General features: G+C 37.9%; 1 protein-coding gene across 1 annotated transcript in view; it reads left to right on the forward strand.

Annotated features, from left to right (window-relative positions):
* Nucleotides 1–1698: 1698 nt before the first annotated feature.
* Nucleotides 1699–18401, forward strand: part of TMEM131 (transmembrane protein 131) — a gene marked incomplete at both ends in the record, with an annotated part of 137563 nt that continues 120860 nt past the window's right edge. The window contains one exon of the mRNA XM_084235665.1: nucleotides 1699–1879. Within this exon, the coding sequence (XP_084091791.1) occupies nucleotides 1699–1879 (181 nt within the window). The remainder of the gene's footprint in view (nucleotides 1880–18401) is intronic.

Below are 18401 nucleotides of genomic sequence, written 5' to 3' on the forward strand. Positions count from 1 at the left end.
CATTTTAAAATATAGTAATTCATAAACAAAATAAAATTAAGCGCTTGCTTAACAAAAAAGACTACTTGATGGAGTAGTACTTTGAGTTCCTTTGGTAAGTTTTTCTGAAATCTGAATTTCCTTTGTTCTAATGTTTGGAGGGTCGGGGTGTAGTTGGCTTTTCAAGTTCATCCCTTTACTCAACAAATGCTGCTGAGTATAAGTAAGTGGCTCTGGGCTGGAAGGTAAATGGTTAAATGAGAAAAGGACTCCCTCTAGGAACTTAAATGAAGTTTGGTAGAGAACAGCAGGCGTACAGAACATTTCTGGATTAAAAAACCTAGCACTATACTTGATATTCAAAATGATCACTCAGTGTTATGTTGGATCTCTGTGTTTTCACGTGTCCAGCTTCCATACTGCTCTTTTGGAAGCAGCGCTGTGATCTTTCTTGGGAAAATCACCCTTCCTAAGTTTTACTCAGTTCCAGTGGCATCATCACTTAATGTTCAATAAAAATTAAAAATAAGTCACACACATCCTCAACGTAGGATGAAAGGGCAGCTAAAAGGCATGAGATGGCCCCGTGAAGGAAACCAAAGGAGTAGCGTTTGATTTGGGCCTTGAAGGAGATAACGTTAGCAGAAACGTCTTAAGAAACACTCCAAGCCAAGACAGTCAGCATGGCCACTGGACTTTTCTAAAGAGCAATAATGTACCCTCTGCTTCCAGGGTAACGCCAGCTTTACAACGCACAGCACAAGGTTTTTCTGCAGTAAAATGGACACAATTCTAAGGGCACGAGGATTTCACGAAGAACTCCTGAGCACTACGTGTCCAAGCAAACAAAGATGAACAGAGCAGGCCCTGCCTCAAGGAAGGGACACCAGGAACTGAATCAGGCCGGGGTATTCTCGAGGCGGCCGAGAGGCGGAGGTGCGAGCCCAAGTCTCTGGGATGGATTTTTCCGCTCCGGGTCTCGAGGTCCGCAAGCGCACCCAGTCCCGAGGACGGCTCTCGCATTGCAGCACCGGGGACGCGGAGGCTCGTCTCGTCGTCCCAGGCGCGGTGGGGTCCACCTAGCACCCCGCAGTCCCTCCCCGGCCCCGCCCACGCGCCACGCGGCTGCGCGGCAAGGCCTCCCCGGTCTCCACGTGATCGCGGTCACTGCCTCCGCGAAGCCTGAGCCGCCATCATAAGTCCTGGCAGCCGGGCCAGGCCGGCCTCCTCCTCCTTCCCTGGGGGGCAGCACTGACGGGCTGGGTTGTGCTGCCCCCGCGCCTCCCGGCCGGAAAAGCCGTGGGCCCCAGGGAGCAGGACGAGGAGTTCGCGCCCCGGGACTGCGTGGGGCGGACAGACTGACCGCCCCGCTGACGGCACGGCGGGGGCGGCGCCCAGGGCCGCGCCCCTCCCCTCGCAGGCCAGCGCCCAGAGCCCGCGGCCCGTGCCCGCTTCCAGTATGGCCGCCCGCCTTGCTTGACCCGCGGCCTCTCCGCTTCGACTCCTCGCAGGCGATGCCGAGACCGAGGCCGTGACTGACACTCTCGCTCACACGCACGCACGGACTCAAGACACACGCCGGAGTCCGCGCCCTGGGCACGGAAGCGCTCTCGTCCCCGGCGCCGCGGCCGCAGCCCGGACCACGGCTCCCGCGCCGCCGCCGCCTTGCCGAGCAGGGCCGCGCCGGGCTTCCAGTGCGGCGGCCCGCGGCCGGCAGGGATGGGGAAGCGGCCCGGAGGAGCAGCAGCAGGAGCCGCCGCCGCTTCCACGTCCGCCGGGGCCGGTCTGGAGCCCGCGGCCGGCCGCGGCGGGGGTTCGCGGAGCGCGGCCGGGGGCCTCCTGGGAGCGCTGCACCTGGTGATGACCCTCGTCGTGGCCGCGGCGCGGGCCGAGAAGGAAGGTGAGTGTCAGCGGCCGGCTCGCCCGGCCCCGGCCCCGGCCCCGGCCCCGGCCCGCGGCTGTCACCGCGCCCTCGCGGAGGCCGCGGCCGGGCTGCGGCCGGGGAGGAAGGGCCGCGGCGCGGGGATGGGGGGCGGCGGGGCGCGAGGCTCGGGCCGGCCCGAAGTTGCTTGGGGGAGTCGGGTCCCGAGTCGCGAACTTGCAGTTCGGCTGCCAACTCGCGGTGTGGACCGCACGGAGTTGCTCTTGTTCTCCGTGATTCCTTCCTCTTGCCGTCTGTCACTGCCATTTCAAAACTTCCTGAGTGCTTGTCTGTTCTTGCCACTCGGCTCACCGTGTCGAAGGGGCATTTTTTTTTTAGACTTGATTGCTGTTAATAGGCAAATTTTAGGACCCTTTGCCACTTGCTTGGTTGCGGTTTTAATAACGGCATGCAAACAGAGTTCACTTTAAAATGTAGTAAAAATAGCGAGACTGGTGGAAAAACAGGCTTCGGAACACAGCTTAAAGGATCTTACTTTGAGTATATTCAAACATTTCTTCAAGGGGAATGGTGGGTTTTTCTTAAGCTTCCCTCCGGTGTCACTGTGCCGAATTGATGATTGTTGAGCTTCTTATCCACCCTAACTGCAGTTCTACTTATTTCTCTGATAAGCAATTGAAAGTCTGTTTACATTTTTTTTAACTTAAGATACCTGATTGGTTACCATTATCTTTAGTACGAAAAACTAAAAATAAATGTCAAGTTGCTGGTTTGTAAACCTTTGTATTTGAGAGTTAGAGACTTGACCCTATTTAAAATCTCTCATCAGTATTGAATGACTGTAAAACTGGAACCTCTTTACAGGGTTAAAAATTGTTTTGTAACTTAGAACACCAAATCTGTGTAATTTTGTAGGCACTACCTGTTTTTGAGCCTAGGGAAATGAGTGGTCACAGTTTTAGTAGTGAAGAAATCGCTGAAAGTGAATGGTTCTTTAAAAGTTAAGCAAACTTGTTACTTTTTAGTTCCTTTTTTCACAGTAAACTGCCACTACAAGAATACGATCCTTGCCACAGTAACATTTGGGTTCTATTACAGGACTAAAGTTACTAGTTTTTTATTGTTGAAGGCAACAGCAAATACAAATCAAATTTGTGTTAAAGTGCTGTTGTGCTTCAGTTTACTGTTTGTTTTTGTTCAATACATTACATCCCTAATTTAACTCTCTAAACAACTTTCATTAGGGTTAACATAGGTGGAAATAACAAGCAAGACTGTTTCCAGAATAAAATATTGTTGCTTTAGGGCTAATCAAATCTGTCACATTTCATCATTGGTTACAGACGTGCATTTAGTTGAGTGTCCTTTTGTGTGTCTTTGGTGCCCAGCACAGTCTGGCATGTAGTTGGTGTCCAGTAAACCTAAAATAGTTCAATAATGGGTATGTCTTCTTGAGCTTACAGTAGTTCTTGGCAGGTATTGTGCCCTTACTTTTTTGTTTCTTTGCTTACTTTGCACAATGCAAGCCAGAGAGTAGGTACTTAACATTTGTATGAGTGAATTACTATCTTCATGGGGCATTGGCACAGGGAATAAAACAATGATTTAGTCTAGTAAAACACTAAGTTTGTATTGTCCTTTTGCAATGGCCATTTTATATGTTAATTCTCCATGTATAGTCAAGTAAATAAATTCCTTGCTTGAGAATTGTCAGCCTAACTTGTATTTGCTAATTTCCCATTTGTATAGTTTATAAATTTGAGTGGTTCTCCAATATTCTTGAGTGAAAGGGCCAGATAGGAGAATAGCTGCCAGAGAGTAAAGTATGGAAAGATGTGGTTGAATTACCAGTGGTCCTGGCAGCATTAGACATCTTTTGTGGCCCATGTTGTATCTGTAGCAACAATTTGTACAAAGTAGCTAGTCAAGATATAGACAGTATTGTAAACCAATGGTACATCAAGTTTAAAAAAGGAGTTATATTGGTGCTTAGTATATTAATACAGAACTTCTACCTATCATAAATTGATCTGGTTCTAAGCAAGTGTTCCTGGAGATAGCTACAAAAATTGGCCTATGCTTTCAGCCTTCTCGCCTATCCCATTATAGTATTAGTTTGTTGTTGTTGTTTTTGAGTAAATAGGAAAAAATGAGGTGGATTTCTTTACATGATTATGATATGAGTTTGGCATTTGAGGGGGCGCAAATATAGCATTTGCCCCCAAAGGGTGCTGTTGTGTTTTCTCAGCAAGTCTGTGCAGATTTCTGAAGACATCTGAGAACAATCCCTGAGGATTTTTTTGTGTTTATTTTAGTACTATAAACTGGTTTAATTTTTCAAAATTAAGATTTACCTGCAATTTTAATTATGTTTCTCTGGATATTTTGTATGTTTACATAGTTTTCCTTTGTGGCAGCAGAATTTCACTGGAGAATCTTCAAAACAAAATAACACTCAATTGTCTACTGAAGAGAAGCAGCAGAAATAACTAGATTACCTAATGCAGTTTTGTGATTAGATGTTAATTTTCTTAAGTCAGAAGCATATTCTATTCTTTGTTTTAACATCTTAATGTCTAAATATTACTATATCATAACTGATCTCTCTGTGTGTGCGATTGCTAGTCCAAAGAAAAGAAACCTTTGAGAACATTTGCTTTATAGTTTGTGAAGTACAAATTACTGTAAATCTTACAAATAACTTGCTCATTTTGGACCGGTGTCAAGATTTTTCTTGAAACTAAGATTTTAGATATTGAAAATAATGAAAATAGGTGTGTGTAGTGAAAATACATTAAAACTGTATAGTAAAAATATATAGTGAAAATATTTGTTTATATATTAAATGTATAATTTTAGTTGTATTTTAATGTATAATTCAATCCATTATGACCAGCAAATAAGATCTTTTTAAAATACATCATGGATGTTATAAAATTGCTTCATTGTGAAATGATTTTTTGAAACGCTTGGTGTCTTTTAATTTATTGTAAATAAAAAACTGCATTTTATGTATCTAGTAAATATAAACTTTGATAAATTTTTCAAAATTATAAATCTTAGTTGTGATAATTTAAATTTCAGTATCACATTTATTGCCATTAATTGACTATGGAAGGGCAAAGTTTGACAGTTTTTTGTAGGATTTTAACATTTGTTTTGCCAGATAACTTGAGTTTTATGCACAAATTTTTGTTTTAAGCTGTATTTGTTACAAAGTGCAGAAGAAGGGACAAAAGTGTTTATCTACAAAGCATATGAAAAAAATACTTAGGAATAAAGGCCAGAAGAAAAATGATAAAAATGAATTTGATTAGGTGATTTGTCTTAAGGTAATAGAATTGATTAATATTAGTTTACTTTTACCTAATCAAATTATTACTTTACAATGAAAAAGTATTTTTAAAAGTGAATTTTTCAGGAGGTATTTTAATCCTTTGTATGAGACTAGAGTGGCCATTCATTAATTTAGAAACTATTAAGCAGCATATTACCTCATTAAAGTTTCTTCACTAATGAAATTTTGTTGCTTGGTTTTACTAAAAGCTGTTTGCTACTGCCAAGAGCATTGGCGTTCTATAGTTGAAACAAGTGTGTCCTCTCTTTCTCTTCCTAATGACTTTCCTCCTCTTTATGATCCTTATAATCAGTCCTCATAGATATCAGCCACGAAGATCAGCTGTGGGGAGTACCTGTAAAATCATCTAATTTGTTAACATCCACAGTAATAACAAGCCAAACTTGTTTTAGGGAAAGTTTAAATCATTGCAGGGTGCTAGATATTTTAGAAATTCTTCGTTTGCATGTGACTTGAGCTTTTTGATTGGCCTTGTCAAATGGAAGGCCTTTTTTCTATCTGCTGTAAGAGCAGCAGGCACTTTTGATAGCTGCTTCTTGGAACTTTTCTCCCTTAGTTTCTGTGACTTTGTACTTCTTGGTTATCATCCTGCCCTAGTTTGTCAGCCACTCCTCTCCAGCTGCCCATTGGATGACTTCCTACATATGCATGTCTAACCAACAAAACATGCTTATTACACATGTCCAGAATAGAATTCTCACTTCACCACTAGTTTTCCAGTTTTTATTAATGCTATAATTATTTCTCTGCCACATTAGTCTCATTTTTGACCCTATACTAAGTGGCATCAATGCCTGCTGACTTTCTTGGTCAGCCTTCCCATAATTTCTTGCCTCCAACCTGGGCATGATATTAGACTCTCATCTCCCAACTTTATCCGTTTCTATTCAGCCCAGCAATTCCCTCTGAATCTGCATTGTCTTTGTTAATCATGTCATTCATTTTTACTCTTAGTCATATTTAACTCTTTATCTTCACCCAAACTGGGATTTCTGTTGGATAGAACGACTGTCAACATCTACAGTAGGTACTAACAAACATTCCTTTTTAAAAAAGGGTTGTTGAATTGATCTTATTCACCCCTTTTCATACTGGAGACCTGGGTTGAGAGTCAAGAGTACAAGTATAACTGAACTTGGATGCAGGTGTCACTGGGACATAGTGTAACACCACTGTCTTCTTCCCTACATTTTGCCTGCCCTTATAACTAAAACAAGTGATTTGTTTTATCTAAACTATCACTTTTGTTGCTTTTGGATTTTAAAATTTCAGATCCTCAGAAATCCCCAATTTATATCATGAAACAGGCACAGAGAATTTAAGGAATATTCCCAAGGCTACAGAGCTAGTGCGTGCTGAACCAGGATTCCATTCCATGCCATCTGTCCCTACATCCAAGCTATATTTCCTGAATGAGTACTACGTTCATTGATTTTGTGGAATTATATACCAGTTAGAGAAAGAGCAAACTCCCCTGCTCATGAAAAATCAAAGTATGAAGTATGTAAGTGAAGTGTACTTAAAAAAAAAAAGTCCTAAACATCCATCTTACTTTCTACTGACTTGTTAACCATCAAAATGCTATGTTAGCACTGGAACTTAGGTGGAGGGTGAGTGAAGCATGTACACATGTTGCAGTGTGAAGTTGTATTCCTCAAATTATATAGTTTAGTAGATGAATGGCAATCAATAAAATTTGATTTTAAAAAATGTTCTTTGGCCATTTTGAATCACTGACATACTTAAAAGGAAACCCATCAGTGAATAATCCTGGGAACAGATATTTGGTATTAGAAGATACTCTTGGCCTTAATTATTTAGGTATCTGGTTTATTGCTTGGGTTAAGATTAAGCTATATTGAATTCTGAGGATAGTCCTTAGTTCTACATTGGTGTCACGATTTAGGAAATAGTCTAGATATGCGAAAAATTTTCATAAACTGGCCCTGGATTGAAAGAATTGGAGATAATCCAAGGCCTGGTAGTCGCATAAGTTTTTGAAGTAAGAAAATCTCTTTCAGACATTCATTCACGACCCAGCAGCTACAGAAGAAATTCATTTCTGGTGCTTTGTTCTTTCTTGTGAAGGTGTTTTTGGATTGGGTGGTAATTAGTTTCATCTGTAGTACTAGATAAGCTTTTCTTTCATTCCTTCCTGTGTAACTGCTTTGAAACCACAGATGAAAGAAAAAAGCCATAACTTTTTGATTCATTTTGTTACATATAGCACTTAAGGCAAAAGTCTGAAAAATGCCCAGATTAAGTCTAAGAGTTTCTTTGACATGGCCTGTCATATGTTGTCAAGCCTGCTTTACTTGTTTGTTCTTTAATTTCTATATGATTGTAAAAGTCACATACAATTTATCTTCTGAATCACTTTTAAATGTAAAGTTCACATTTGTTATGTAACAGATCTCCAGAACCTTTTCATCTTGCAAAACTGAAACTCTGTACCCCATTCACCAGCAACTCCCCATCTCTCTCTCCACAGCACCCCCTTGCAGCCATTATTCAACTTTATGTTTTTGTGAATTTAACAGCTTTAGATATATCATTAGGAGAATCATGTTGGAGTTGTCTTTTGTAACTGACTTATTTCACTTAGCATAATATTCTCAAGGTTCGTCTTGTTTTAGTATGTGACAAGATTTCTTAGTTTTTTAAGACTGAATAATATTTTATGTATATACCATTCCCCCATTTTCTTTATCCCTTTATCCATCAGTAAACATTTGAGTTGCTTCCACTTCTTGGCTATTGTAAATAATACTGTTATGACTTGGGTCTGCAAATGTCTCTTTGAGATTATGCTCTTAATTCTTCTGAGAACATAACCAGAAGTCAGATTGCTGGGGATTGCTGGATCATATATGTGGTAGTTCTATTTTTACTTTCTTGAGCAACTGCCACACTATTTTCCATAGCAGCTGCACCATTTACAATCCTACCAACAGTGCACAAAGGTTCCATTTCTCTACATCCTTGCAACACTTGTTATTTTGCTTTTTAAATTACAGTAATCATCCTAATGGATATGAGGTGATAGCCTACTGTGCTTTTGATTTGTATTTCCGTAATAATAAGTGACGTTGAACATCTTTTTATATGATTATCAGCCACTTATGTTTTTTGTTTGTTTTTTCCAAGTCCACCCATTTTTTTAATTGGGTTACTTTTGTTGTTGACTTGTAGGAGATTTTTATATATTTTCAGGTAGTTATATATGTGATAGTTTATTTCGGTACTTTCTATTCTATTCCATTAGCATTCTTTATTCCAGTCCCACATTGTTTTGATTGCTGTTGTTTTGTTATAAGTTTTGAAATTAGGATGTGTGAAACCTCCGATTTCACTTTTTTCTTTCAAGATTGTTTTGGCTATTTGGGGTCCGTTGTGACTCCATAGGGAATTTAGGAAAGATTTTTCTACTTATGCAAAAAATGCTATTGTAGTTTTGATAGGAATTGCATTGAACCTGTAGATTGCGTTGGGTAGAATTGACATTTTAACAATGTAAGTCTCCTTATCCATGAACATGGAACATCTTTCTTTTTATTTGTTTCTTCTTTAAGTTCCTTTTGTGGTTTTTAGCATACATGTCTTTCACCTTCTTGATTATTAGATTTATTCCTGGATATTTATTCTACTTTCTATTGTAAGTCATACCTGTTTTTTCAAGCAAATGATTTCAACCATTGTATGTTAAAAGTTGTGAACATATAGTTTTGTTTTTATTTTATATTTTTTTCTTTTATTTTTATATTCCCCATACAATTGCAACCCCCCTATTTTGACCCCAATCCCTCCTTTCTCTGTCCCCCACCTCCCTAGTTTTGTTTTTAAAAAGAGAAATATACTTTGTATTTGAAACAAAATTTCTGCATGCTTGAAGTATTTCCTCAGATTATTTACCTATAAAATGAATGTAATTTAAGCCCACTTTAGTTAAACAACTTATGGCTATTTTCTAAGTCAGTAATGATTGTAAAATGGTTTGATATCTTGGTTCTAAAGAACTAATTTTTTTTCTACATAGCTATAGTATTACTTTTTTTATAAAAGATTTATTTATTTTTACAGGCACTAGGGTACAGGACAGAGGCGCAGGAGGGTGAGAGGATTCACCAGAGACAGAACAGGGAGCAGAACAGGCAGAAGGACTATAATACCCTGCTGAGGGGAGCAGTGGGCGAGACAGGAGAGGTCTGCTCCACCATGTGGGACTCTCCCTGGCCGGCCGGGAATCGAACCGGCACCACGGAGGCTGCAGACAGCTTCACAGCACTGCGCTCAACCTGCTGCGCCACCTGGGAGGCCCTGTAGTATTACATTTTACATTAGTAAAATTTATTACATTTTATAATTAGTATTTTACATTTTTTTTTAAATAATAAATTTTATTCTTATATTCCCCCATACAATTGCAAACCCCCCATTCTGACCCCAATCCCTCCCCTCCCGGCCCCCACCCCCCCAAAAAGTGTTTCTGGTTCATAGTTTTTTGTTGATTTTGATTTTCACTTTCTTATAGTTATTCATTTTCCTGGTCCCTTATTTAAGTTTTCTAAATTCCTGCTATGAGTGAGACCATCCGATATTTTTCTTTTTCTTTTTGGCTTATTTCGCTGAGCATGATCCCTTCCAGTGCCATCCATGTTGCTGCAAATTGCATGTGTTTATCAGTATTTTACATTTTACAATTAGTATTACGTTTTACATTTTACATTACATTTTTCTACATAGCTATAGTATTACATTTTCTACATAGCTATAGCATTTCAAAGCATGCACTAGAGAAACTGTCTCAGTGATAAAGTTTGAGAAATAGGCTCAGCCAACTCTGTTGATAACAAATTAATTAGCAGTTTGTATTCATAGTATGGCAAGGGTCTTTCCTGGATTTTCTCTTTTTGGAATGATTAAATTGGAAGCAGAAGATTTTCTCAGGAACTATTTCTCATACAAAGGTGCTCTCTTAATTTAACTGTATTTATATTTTAGTTGAGATATGGCTTGTTATTCCCAATAAAATTATTGGTAGAGCAATGTACGAGAGAGGCAGTGTGCTTTTCAAACTGGATCATTTTGCAAAATGCCTCAAAGAGTTGGTGACATGATAGCATCTGAAGCATTGCTTCTTGATTAACGAGTGGGAAATGAAACAGTGGCTAACAGTACCAAGAGATAATTTCTCTTTTTGGAGCTGGTGCAGCAGAAGCTATGTTTCAGTTGTAGTAGAGTTATTTCATATTTAAAGGTTTACCTCACTATACTGGAAACTTCTCTTGGGTTATGGCGGGATGCAAAAACAGATTACTGAGAATCATGTTGAAAGAGAATGATGTGCAAAGGAAGAAACAAACTGGGAATTAGATCTAATTTCATTGGACTCTTAGAGAATCTTGTAAATAGAAAATAATTTCTGAATACTGTCAGTTCCTTTTAACTGCACTTGGTGTATTTATACTTATATAGGATCATGAACTTTTGGAGGTTAAGGACTGGTCATCTTCTTTTAAGGGGTTCAATACATTCAGTTCTGTATTGGTAGGAGAAGCAGTAAACTGTAGCCAACTAAAGATGAACCAGAATGAAGAAAAGGTATTTCTGAAATGGTAATATTTATGTGAAGTTGATTTTTTTTTTACCGTTTTCAGCAATATATGATATAACTAGAGCTTGCCTATAATTGGCAAAGCCTAAGTTCTTGATGATGGCTAATATTTATTAAGTGCCTTCTTTGTGTCAAGCAAATGTTATGCTAATTGCTTTGCATGCCTGTCTCATTTAATCCTCATATTAAATGCAAGTGGGGTGACAGTCCTTGTTCTTAGCTACAATTCTGTGGCTGCCAGTAGAGCTATGGGGTGCTCATTTGTGATAGTATAATACATGATTTTAATATCCAGTAAAATGAGACAGTATAATAAATCATTCTTTCTGTGCATACAGCTTAGCAGTTGGTTTGGGGAAAAAATTTTAATTAAACAAAACATTCGTGTTGTTGTAAAGATGAAACAAATGAAAAAGTTTGGTAATCTATCAAGTAGAAAAAGTCAACATTAGACATTATTGTATTGATATATTCCCTCTCTCATCTTAACTTTCATGGCTTGAAACAACACACATTATTCTCTTATTGTTCTGAAGGGCAGAAGTCTAAAAGTAAGGTGTTGGAAGTTTCCTTCTGGAAGTTTAAGTGGTAAAGCAAATATCCTAGGTATCAATATATACCAAAAGAAATGAAAACGTACATGCAAAAACTTGTTTAGAAATGTTCATGGAAGTATTTTTCGTATAGCCAAAAAGTGGAAACAACTAAAATGTTCCATTAACTGATGAATGGGTAAATAGCATGGAATATTACTCAGCCATAAATAGGAGTAAACTACTGATGTATGCTACAAATGTAGATGAACCTTGAAAAAACATTATGCTAAGTGAATGAAGTCAGTTACAAATGAAGTCAGTGACACCACACACACACACACACACACACACACAATATTTAAATGAAATATCCAGAGTCTCAAATCAATAGAGACAGAAAGTAGATTTATCTAGGGCCAAAGAATGGAGAAGTAGGGACTAACAGCTCAGAGGATTGGGCTTTCCTTTTTCTTTGAAAACGTTCTGGAATCAGGTAATGGTAATGATTGTAAAACTGTTAATATACTAAAAACTATGCAGTTGTGTGTTTTAAGTGGGCATATTGTATGTTGTGTGAAATTTATTTCAATAAGACTATTATTTAAAAGTTTATTTAAAATTTGACAAATACCCATTTTGTATAAAGGAAACAACCTAGATAATATACTTACTTCTTATTTACCCAAAAACGTACAGCCTTAATGGAAAGAAATTTGTCATAGTGTCTGACACAACTAAATACATGTTTATAATTTCGATCTAGCAATCCACACCAGAGGAATTGACCCTGAATATACCCTTCTGATAATACAAATACATATACACCAGGTTATTCATAACATGATAATTGTATCAAAGAAATTGGAAACTGCCTAAGTGTCCATATGTTGTTAAATAAATTATATTATCTCCACATAGTGGATTTTTAGTATGTGCTTATTAAAAAATGAGGAGAGTCTTTAGAATCTGATATTCATTGATTTCTTGAATGCACTCTAACATGAAAGCAGCAGGGTACAAAACAAGAAGGGAGGGACAGTGGATGTGTGTATGTGTAGAATATGTTATCTTAATACTTTTTTTAAATCGCCTTATTGTGTGTATGCAGCTCTATAAATTTAATACATGTATAGATCTGTGTAACCACCACTGCAATCAGGATACAGAATAGTTCCATTACCCCCTGAAACTCCTCCTTCTGTTCATTGTAGTCACACTCTCTGTCACACTTATATCCCCTGGAAACCCGTGATCTATATTCCTCAGTGTAGTTTTCTCCATATAAATGAAATCATACAGTGTGTGCAGTTTTGAGACTATGACTTGGACATTTGTTTATTTCATTGTTGCAATCCCTTCGAGATTCAACCAACTTCTCTTATCAAGTTTATTTCTTTTCATTGCTTAGTAGTATTCAGTGTATGAATATACCATTGTTTATCCATTCACATGTTGATGAAAATGTGCACTTCCCACTTTTTGGCAATTTATTACAAATAAAACTTACATGAACATTAATGTACAAGTCTTTGTATTCACATATATTTCATTTACTCTTGGATAAATACTTAGGAATGGAATATCTGGATCGTGTGATAGTTATATGTTTAACTTTAAGAAATTGAGATCTGTTTTCCAAAGTGATTATACCATTGTATATTTCCACCAGCAGTATGAGTGTTCCAGTCTCTGCCTCCATATCAACACTTAATATGGTCAGAGGGTCAGTTTTTATTTTTAGTCATTTTAACAAGTATATAGTGATGTGTTGTAATTTTAATTTGTATTTCCCCATTGAATAATGGTACTGAGCATCTTTTCATGTTTGTCATCTATATATCTTCTTTGGTGAAGTGACATTTCAGATCTTTTATCTGTGTTTTATATTGCATTATTTGTTTCCTTATTGAGTTTTGAGAGTTCCTTGTATGGTCTGTCTCTAAGTCCTTCAGATATATGTTTGCAAAGTTTTCTCTGTATCTATGATTTGTATTTTTATTCTCTTAACAGTGTACTTTGGGAAAAGAGAAATTTTTAATTGATTTAGTTCAATTTGTCAAATTATTTTTAAATCATGTTTTTGGATTATATCTAAATCCTTGCCTAAGTCAAGGTTCTCAAAGATTTTCTCATGTGTTTTCTTATATAAGTTTTATCATTTTAGGTATTCCATTTAGATCTATGATCCATTTTGAGTTAATTTTTATATATGGCACAAGATTCAAATCCAGATTCCTTTTTTTTTTTTTTCATGTGGATCTCTAATTCTGGATCTATCCAAGTGATCCAGAATAATCTCATTTATCTTAAAGTCAGCTGATTACAACCTTAATTCCCTTTTGCCTTATGGCCTAACATAATCATAGGTTACTAAAATTAAGGCATGGACATGGAGGAGGTGGGAAAATTATTCTGTCACAGAAAGATGGCTTTCAATCTCCTTCTCCTTTGCCTCCGATGATATTTTCCCTTTTTTGTGCAGAGAAATGATCTATTGGGGATTATCTTCTTAACCTGCACACACACACACACACAAAGATTATTAGACAATGAAACTCTGTAAGCAAACGCTTTTTTAAAAATGTGTTGTATGTAGCTTTTCTATCATACGTAGTATTTAGCAGTAGCTCATTTTAATTTCAGATGCAGTTCAGATATTTATTTGTATGGATTACTTCACAAGGTATGATTTGAGAATCATTCAGCGCATGGTATCTGGAAGTGTACAGAAATTTCTCAAGCTTGTGAAGTTGATTTTTGGCCCCAGCTGTAATTTTAGGTACATGTCAGTCTACCTTATATGCCAATTTTTTTTTTCCTTCCTTAACATCATATCCCCCTCATCACATATAATTTCTTGTGCTGTTGCTTTTTATTTTGCAGAACTGCTAGCCACTTCTTGTGTAATATGTTCTTTTCCTATCAGGCCTGTAGCGGTATCATCTCCAACTTGTCAACAGTTTGAGTGCTCTTTAATAAATGTCAGTGTTGTAGACCCAGAATTTTCTCCCTGACCTTTATCCAAGATTCTTTGGGAAGGGTTATGTGTACTTAATATTGACAGAATAATTTCTGTACAGCAACTCTAAGTGATTAGGTTTCAGTTTCGCTTGTACAGCTGTCTTTGTATTATATTTGACGCCCCATCTTACTCATATGTCTAAATAAATGTTAATGGAATTCTAAAGTACAGGAGGTCCTTGAATAATGTTTATTTCACTGTTGTTTTGTTATGGCCAACATCGAACAAAAACAACTTTATTCAAGGACCTGGTTTTGTTAGACATCATTTGGCTAAAATTCACAATTTCTAAAAACCAATCAACTTCGTTAAGTGAGGGCTTACTATATCTTTTTAATACAGTCTTTCTTAATACTATTTAAGCTTGAAGTCAGTGTGCAAAAATACTAATTCAGGATTGTAATAAAGACATTAGTAATTTTTACTATGAATCCCCTCCATAAGCTGTGTTAAAAACAAATGAGACTTTTATATGCTCATGCACAGTTAAAGGTGAGCATACAGTCAAATCAGTGATGTTTGTTTAGAAAGCCTTCTGTGGCTGCTTTTTTCTGCTTTGCTGCTGTAGCACATCCCTGAATGAAAGTTAACTGTGCCCGCCATGACAGACCAGCAAGGAGTTGACTAAAGCACTTAGCACTTTGTCATTGTTGCAGAAAAGACTGGGAGTTGTCATCCTCTGGCCACTGTCCTGGTACCTGGACCCTGATTGGCCAAGCCCTGTTCTTCCTTCCACCTGTCTGTTTTTTGCCTTGAGCCTCATTCCTGCTTAATGGACAAGTTGAAGTCTTTGTAGATGGATGGCTTTTCATCACATATTAACTTATCGTTTAGTAGCCATGTGTGCCCTTGGAGCAAATAATTTCATTTGATTGTGAACTTTTCAGTTATAAATTGGGCATAAACATGCTTAATATAGTTTTCAGGAAATTACTTAAAATTTTTTAATCTTTACAGAGAAGACTGTACTTGTTACCACATTTTTTCTTCCTTTTCTATTTACATCTTCCCCCTTTTAGAGAAGAAAGAAACAGCATGGAAATTCTTTCTCTAGGATCAGCTCTTAATAACCTCATGTCCCCTATAGCATACCCCAAAGTGGTAGCCATTTCTTTAAGATGATGTTTTTAATAATGTATGCAAATTTTACATTCCATTCCATGCAGATTTTAGTAGAAAAACAATTTTGCCAAATGGATACTCTCAGAAGATGTCTCACATTTCATGCATCTAGTTCACAGCAGCAGCACATTCCTGGAAACATTTGTATATAGACTACAGTATCACTATTAAAGTAATTCTCAGTCAACAAGGAAAATGGAATGTGATGTTCCCAGGGTCTTGTTTGCAGAGGTAGATTAACCTGAATCTTTTGCTGTCTCTGTAGAACTCAGCATCAAACAAGTTGTGAAAGATGGGGAAGCAGACATGGTTGCATTACTTATGGTTGTATTACTTACGGTGGTGTGTGAAAGACTGCTTTGAAAGTAAACATATAGCAGATATCAGCTACTTCTGTAAGAAGATATTTGATTTTCAGTTTCATGGTTCTGTTTGATAAACTCGCAGTGTATCAACTTTTTTTATTTGAGTGGTTTTTATACAGTGATACATGGGTAATCTTCACCAGATGAGTGTGAAAATATGTTTCTAGATCCCTGCAGAATGTGTGCTGCAAGACCTTGAAAACAGTAGCCTGGGTAGAAGCATATCAGCACAGAAAGTTACTTTCAAAGATAGTAGATAAGACCTGAAAACATCATTAATTAGACTCTGAAAAGAAAAGTTTTTGAAAAGGTAAGATAGACATTTGGGCATCTGCAGACAGTTAAGGGAGGAAAGAGGTAACCAGTTGGCAGAGGGAAATTTGCAGGGGGCTGTGTGTGTGCAGAGAGGAGGGCAGAAAGATCTAACAAAGTGAACTTGGCCTAGGCCTGAAAGAAACTAATAATAAAGCAACAGTTAGTTGTCTGTCTCTTCCTCCCTGCCCCCCTACTCCCCACCCCAGGGTATCTTCAGAGAGCTGGCTTTAAGATATGTCCTAGGTACAGGGTGATTTCTCCTCAGAGCTATTGAATGTTTGAAAATAAAAGTTTTTAACTTATACATACTTGATAATCATACATCAACAGATTGTACTTTACTGAGTTAAATCAACTAAATGACTAATGAAAAGTTGTCATTTTCTTCTTGTTCTAATGGCAAGACTGTGCTGGATCAAGAGTTGGGGAAGGAGTCTGACCTCCCTGATGGCAGCCTAGGAACTTGCTATGGTCAGGTCTCATCTTGGCCACTTGAAGACAACTGGAAGTCACTCTTGCTATGTGCAGCCTTCCCTGCCAGCGCATGCCAGCTTTGCTTGGCTTACTTCCTGAAGATTTATGTTTCTGTCTGAACATCTCTTTTCTGAGGGTGGGACTCGTTCTCAGGGGCTTTATTACAGTGAGATAGGGGCGCCCGCTATTATTTGACTTGTGCATGGTACACAGCAAATGCTCGGTAAATCTTGACAAATTTGAAAGCTGAATTCAGCTCACAAGCTGTTTCATGACCACCTCTATGTATATCTCAGACATTCATGTGGGTTTCTTAAAATATTAATTCTTAAAACATTAAAATACTGTATAGATTTTTTTTTTTAAATACAGTGCCCTCTGAGGTATTATCTGGTAGTAACTCCTTAGTTCTCATTGGTTACCAGACTGGCTAAATATTGGCAAATAATTCTTTAATTTTTTTTTCAGTGGGTACCATATCCTATATGGGGTCTAGAAAGATTGAAGACACAGTTCTGGCCCTGCAAGAATTCTAGCATGATTGGGCGAGTGGGCCTGCAGACAGACACTTGAGTTACAGGTTACAGGTGGTTGCCAGCACAGGCCAACACTGTGGGCAGACTAAGTGTAGCAGGGAAGTTGGTGGAGGCAAAAGACTGAGTCAGATCACACTGAGAAAGACATTCAGTGTGATTCAGTTTACACCTCTTATCAGGGCCACTTCTCCCACATAAGAAAAATGTTCAGTTTTGGTGCCCATAACTTTGAACTAAAGTTGCTTAGTATAGGTAACCCATTTTTGGGTTTCAGGCTTGGCACTGTAGCTTTGTTCAAAGATGTGATGTGTTTGTTTCTCACAGAGGGAATTTGGGGTGCTTTTTCTTCTATCTTAAAAAAAAAAACCTAAAAATATTATGTAAGACACCACAACAGGATGTCTTAGGTGGACAGCATGGTTTGATAAAAAGAAAAGCGTTGAGGCTCTAGTAATTACTAGCTTTGTGACCTTGGACAAGTTACTTACCCTAGTTTCCTCTTAAACTAAACGTAGTGCTGAGTTTAAACTTTTGGTTTGAGGTGGCTTAATAAATATGCCTACTATCACCTTCTGTCCTATATCACCACTTAGAAAATTCCCCATTGTAAGTTTGGATTATCAAGTAAACCATTTTTAATTATAGGTAATTTGTTAATTACCTATTAAAATTCTTTCTTTACATGTGATCTTTATACTTTGATTTTTAAATTTTTTTCTCCTTTCTGCCAATTGTTCTGAATCAGGGCATTTAAATAAATGGAACCTCTCAAACCTTATATATGAATCAGTTTATACTGTTTACTATTTTACGTTATGCTTCCTGTTCTCTAATCAGTATGCATCTTTCATGGCCCAATATTTATTGAGCACACTACTGGACACTGGGAATATATTTATGAGTAAGACATAGTCATTAGCTTCCAAGAATTTCTTGTTAGAGAGACAGGCACAAACAAATAATTACAGTGTAGGCTTAAAGATATGTATCAAGGTTATGTGTTCCACAGTAGGGACTTAGGTTGGCTGTATAACCTTTGTATTGGTCAGCTTATATAATGAGAGCACAATACTAGTCATGTTGTTGGGTCTACGTCTCTTAACCCAGTTTTTCAGTGAGTCAAAACACTACTCCATAGTTCCGTTTGACTCATTCCTGCCACCCAGCTAAGTGTGCCCTTTTTTGTTGTTATTGTTCC

Source organism: Talpa europaea, assembly GCF_964194135.1.
Source record: "Talpa europaea genome assembly, chromosome: 6".
Taxonomy (NCBI): domain Eukaryota; kingdom Metazoa; phylum Chordata; class Mammalia; order Eulipotyphla; family Talpidae; genus Talpa; species Talpa europaea.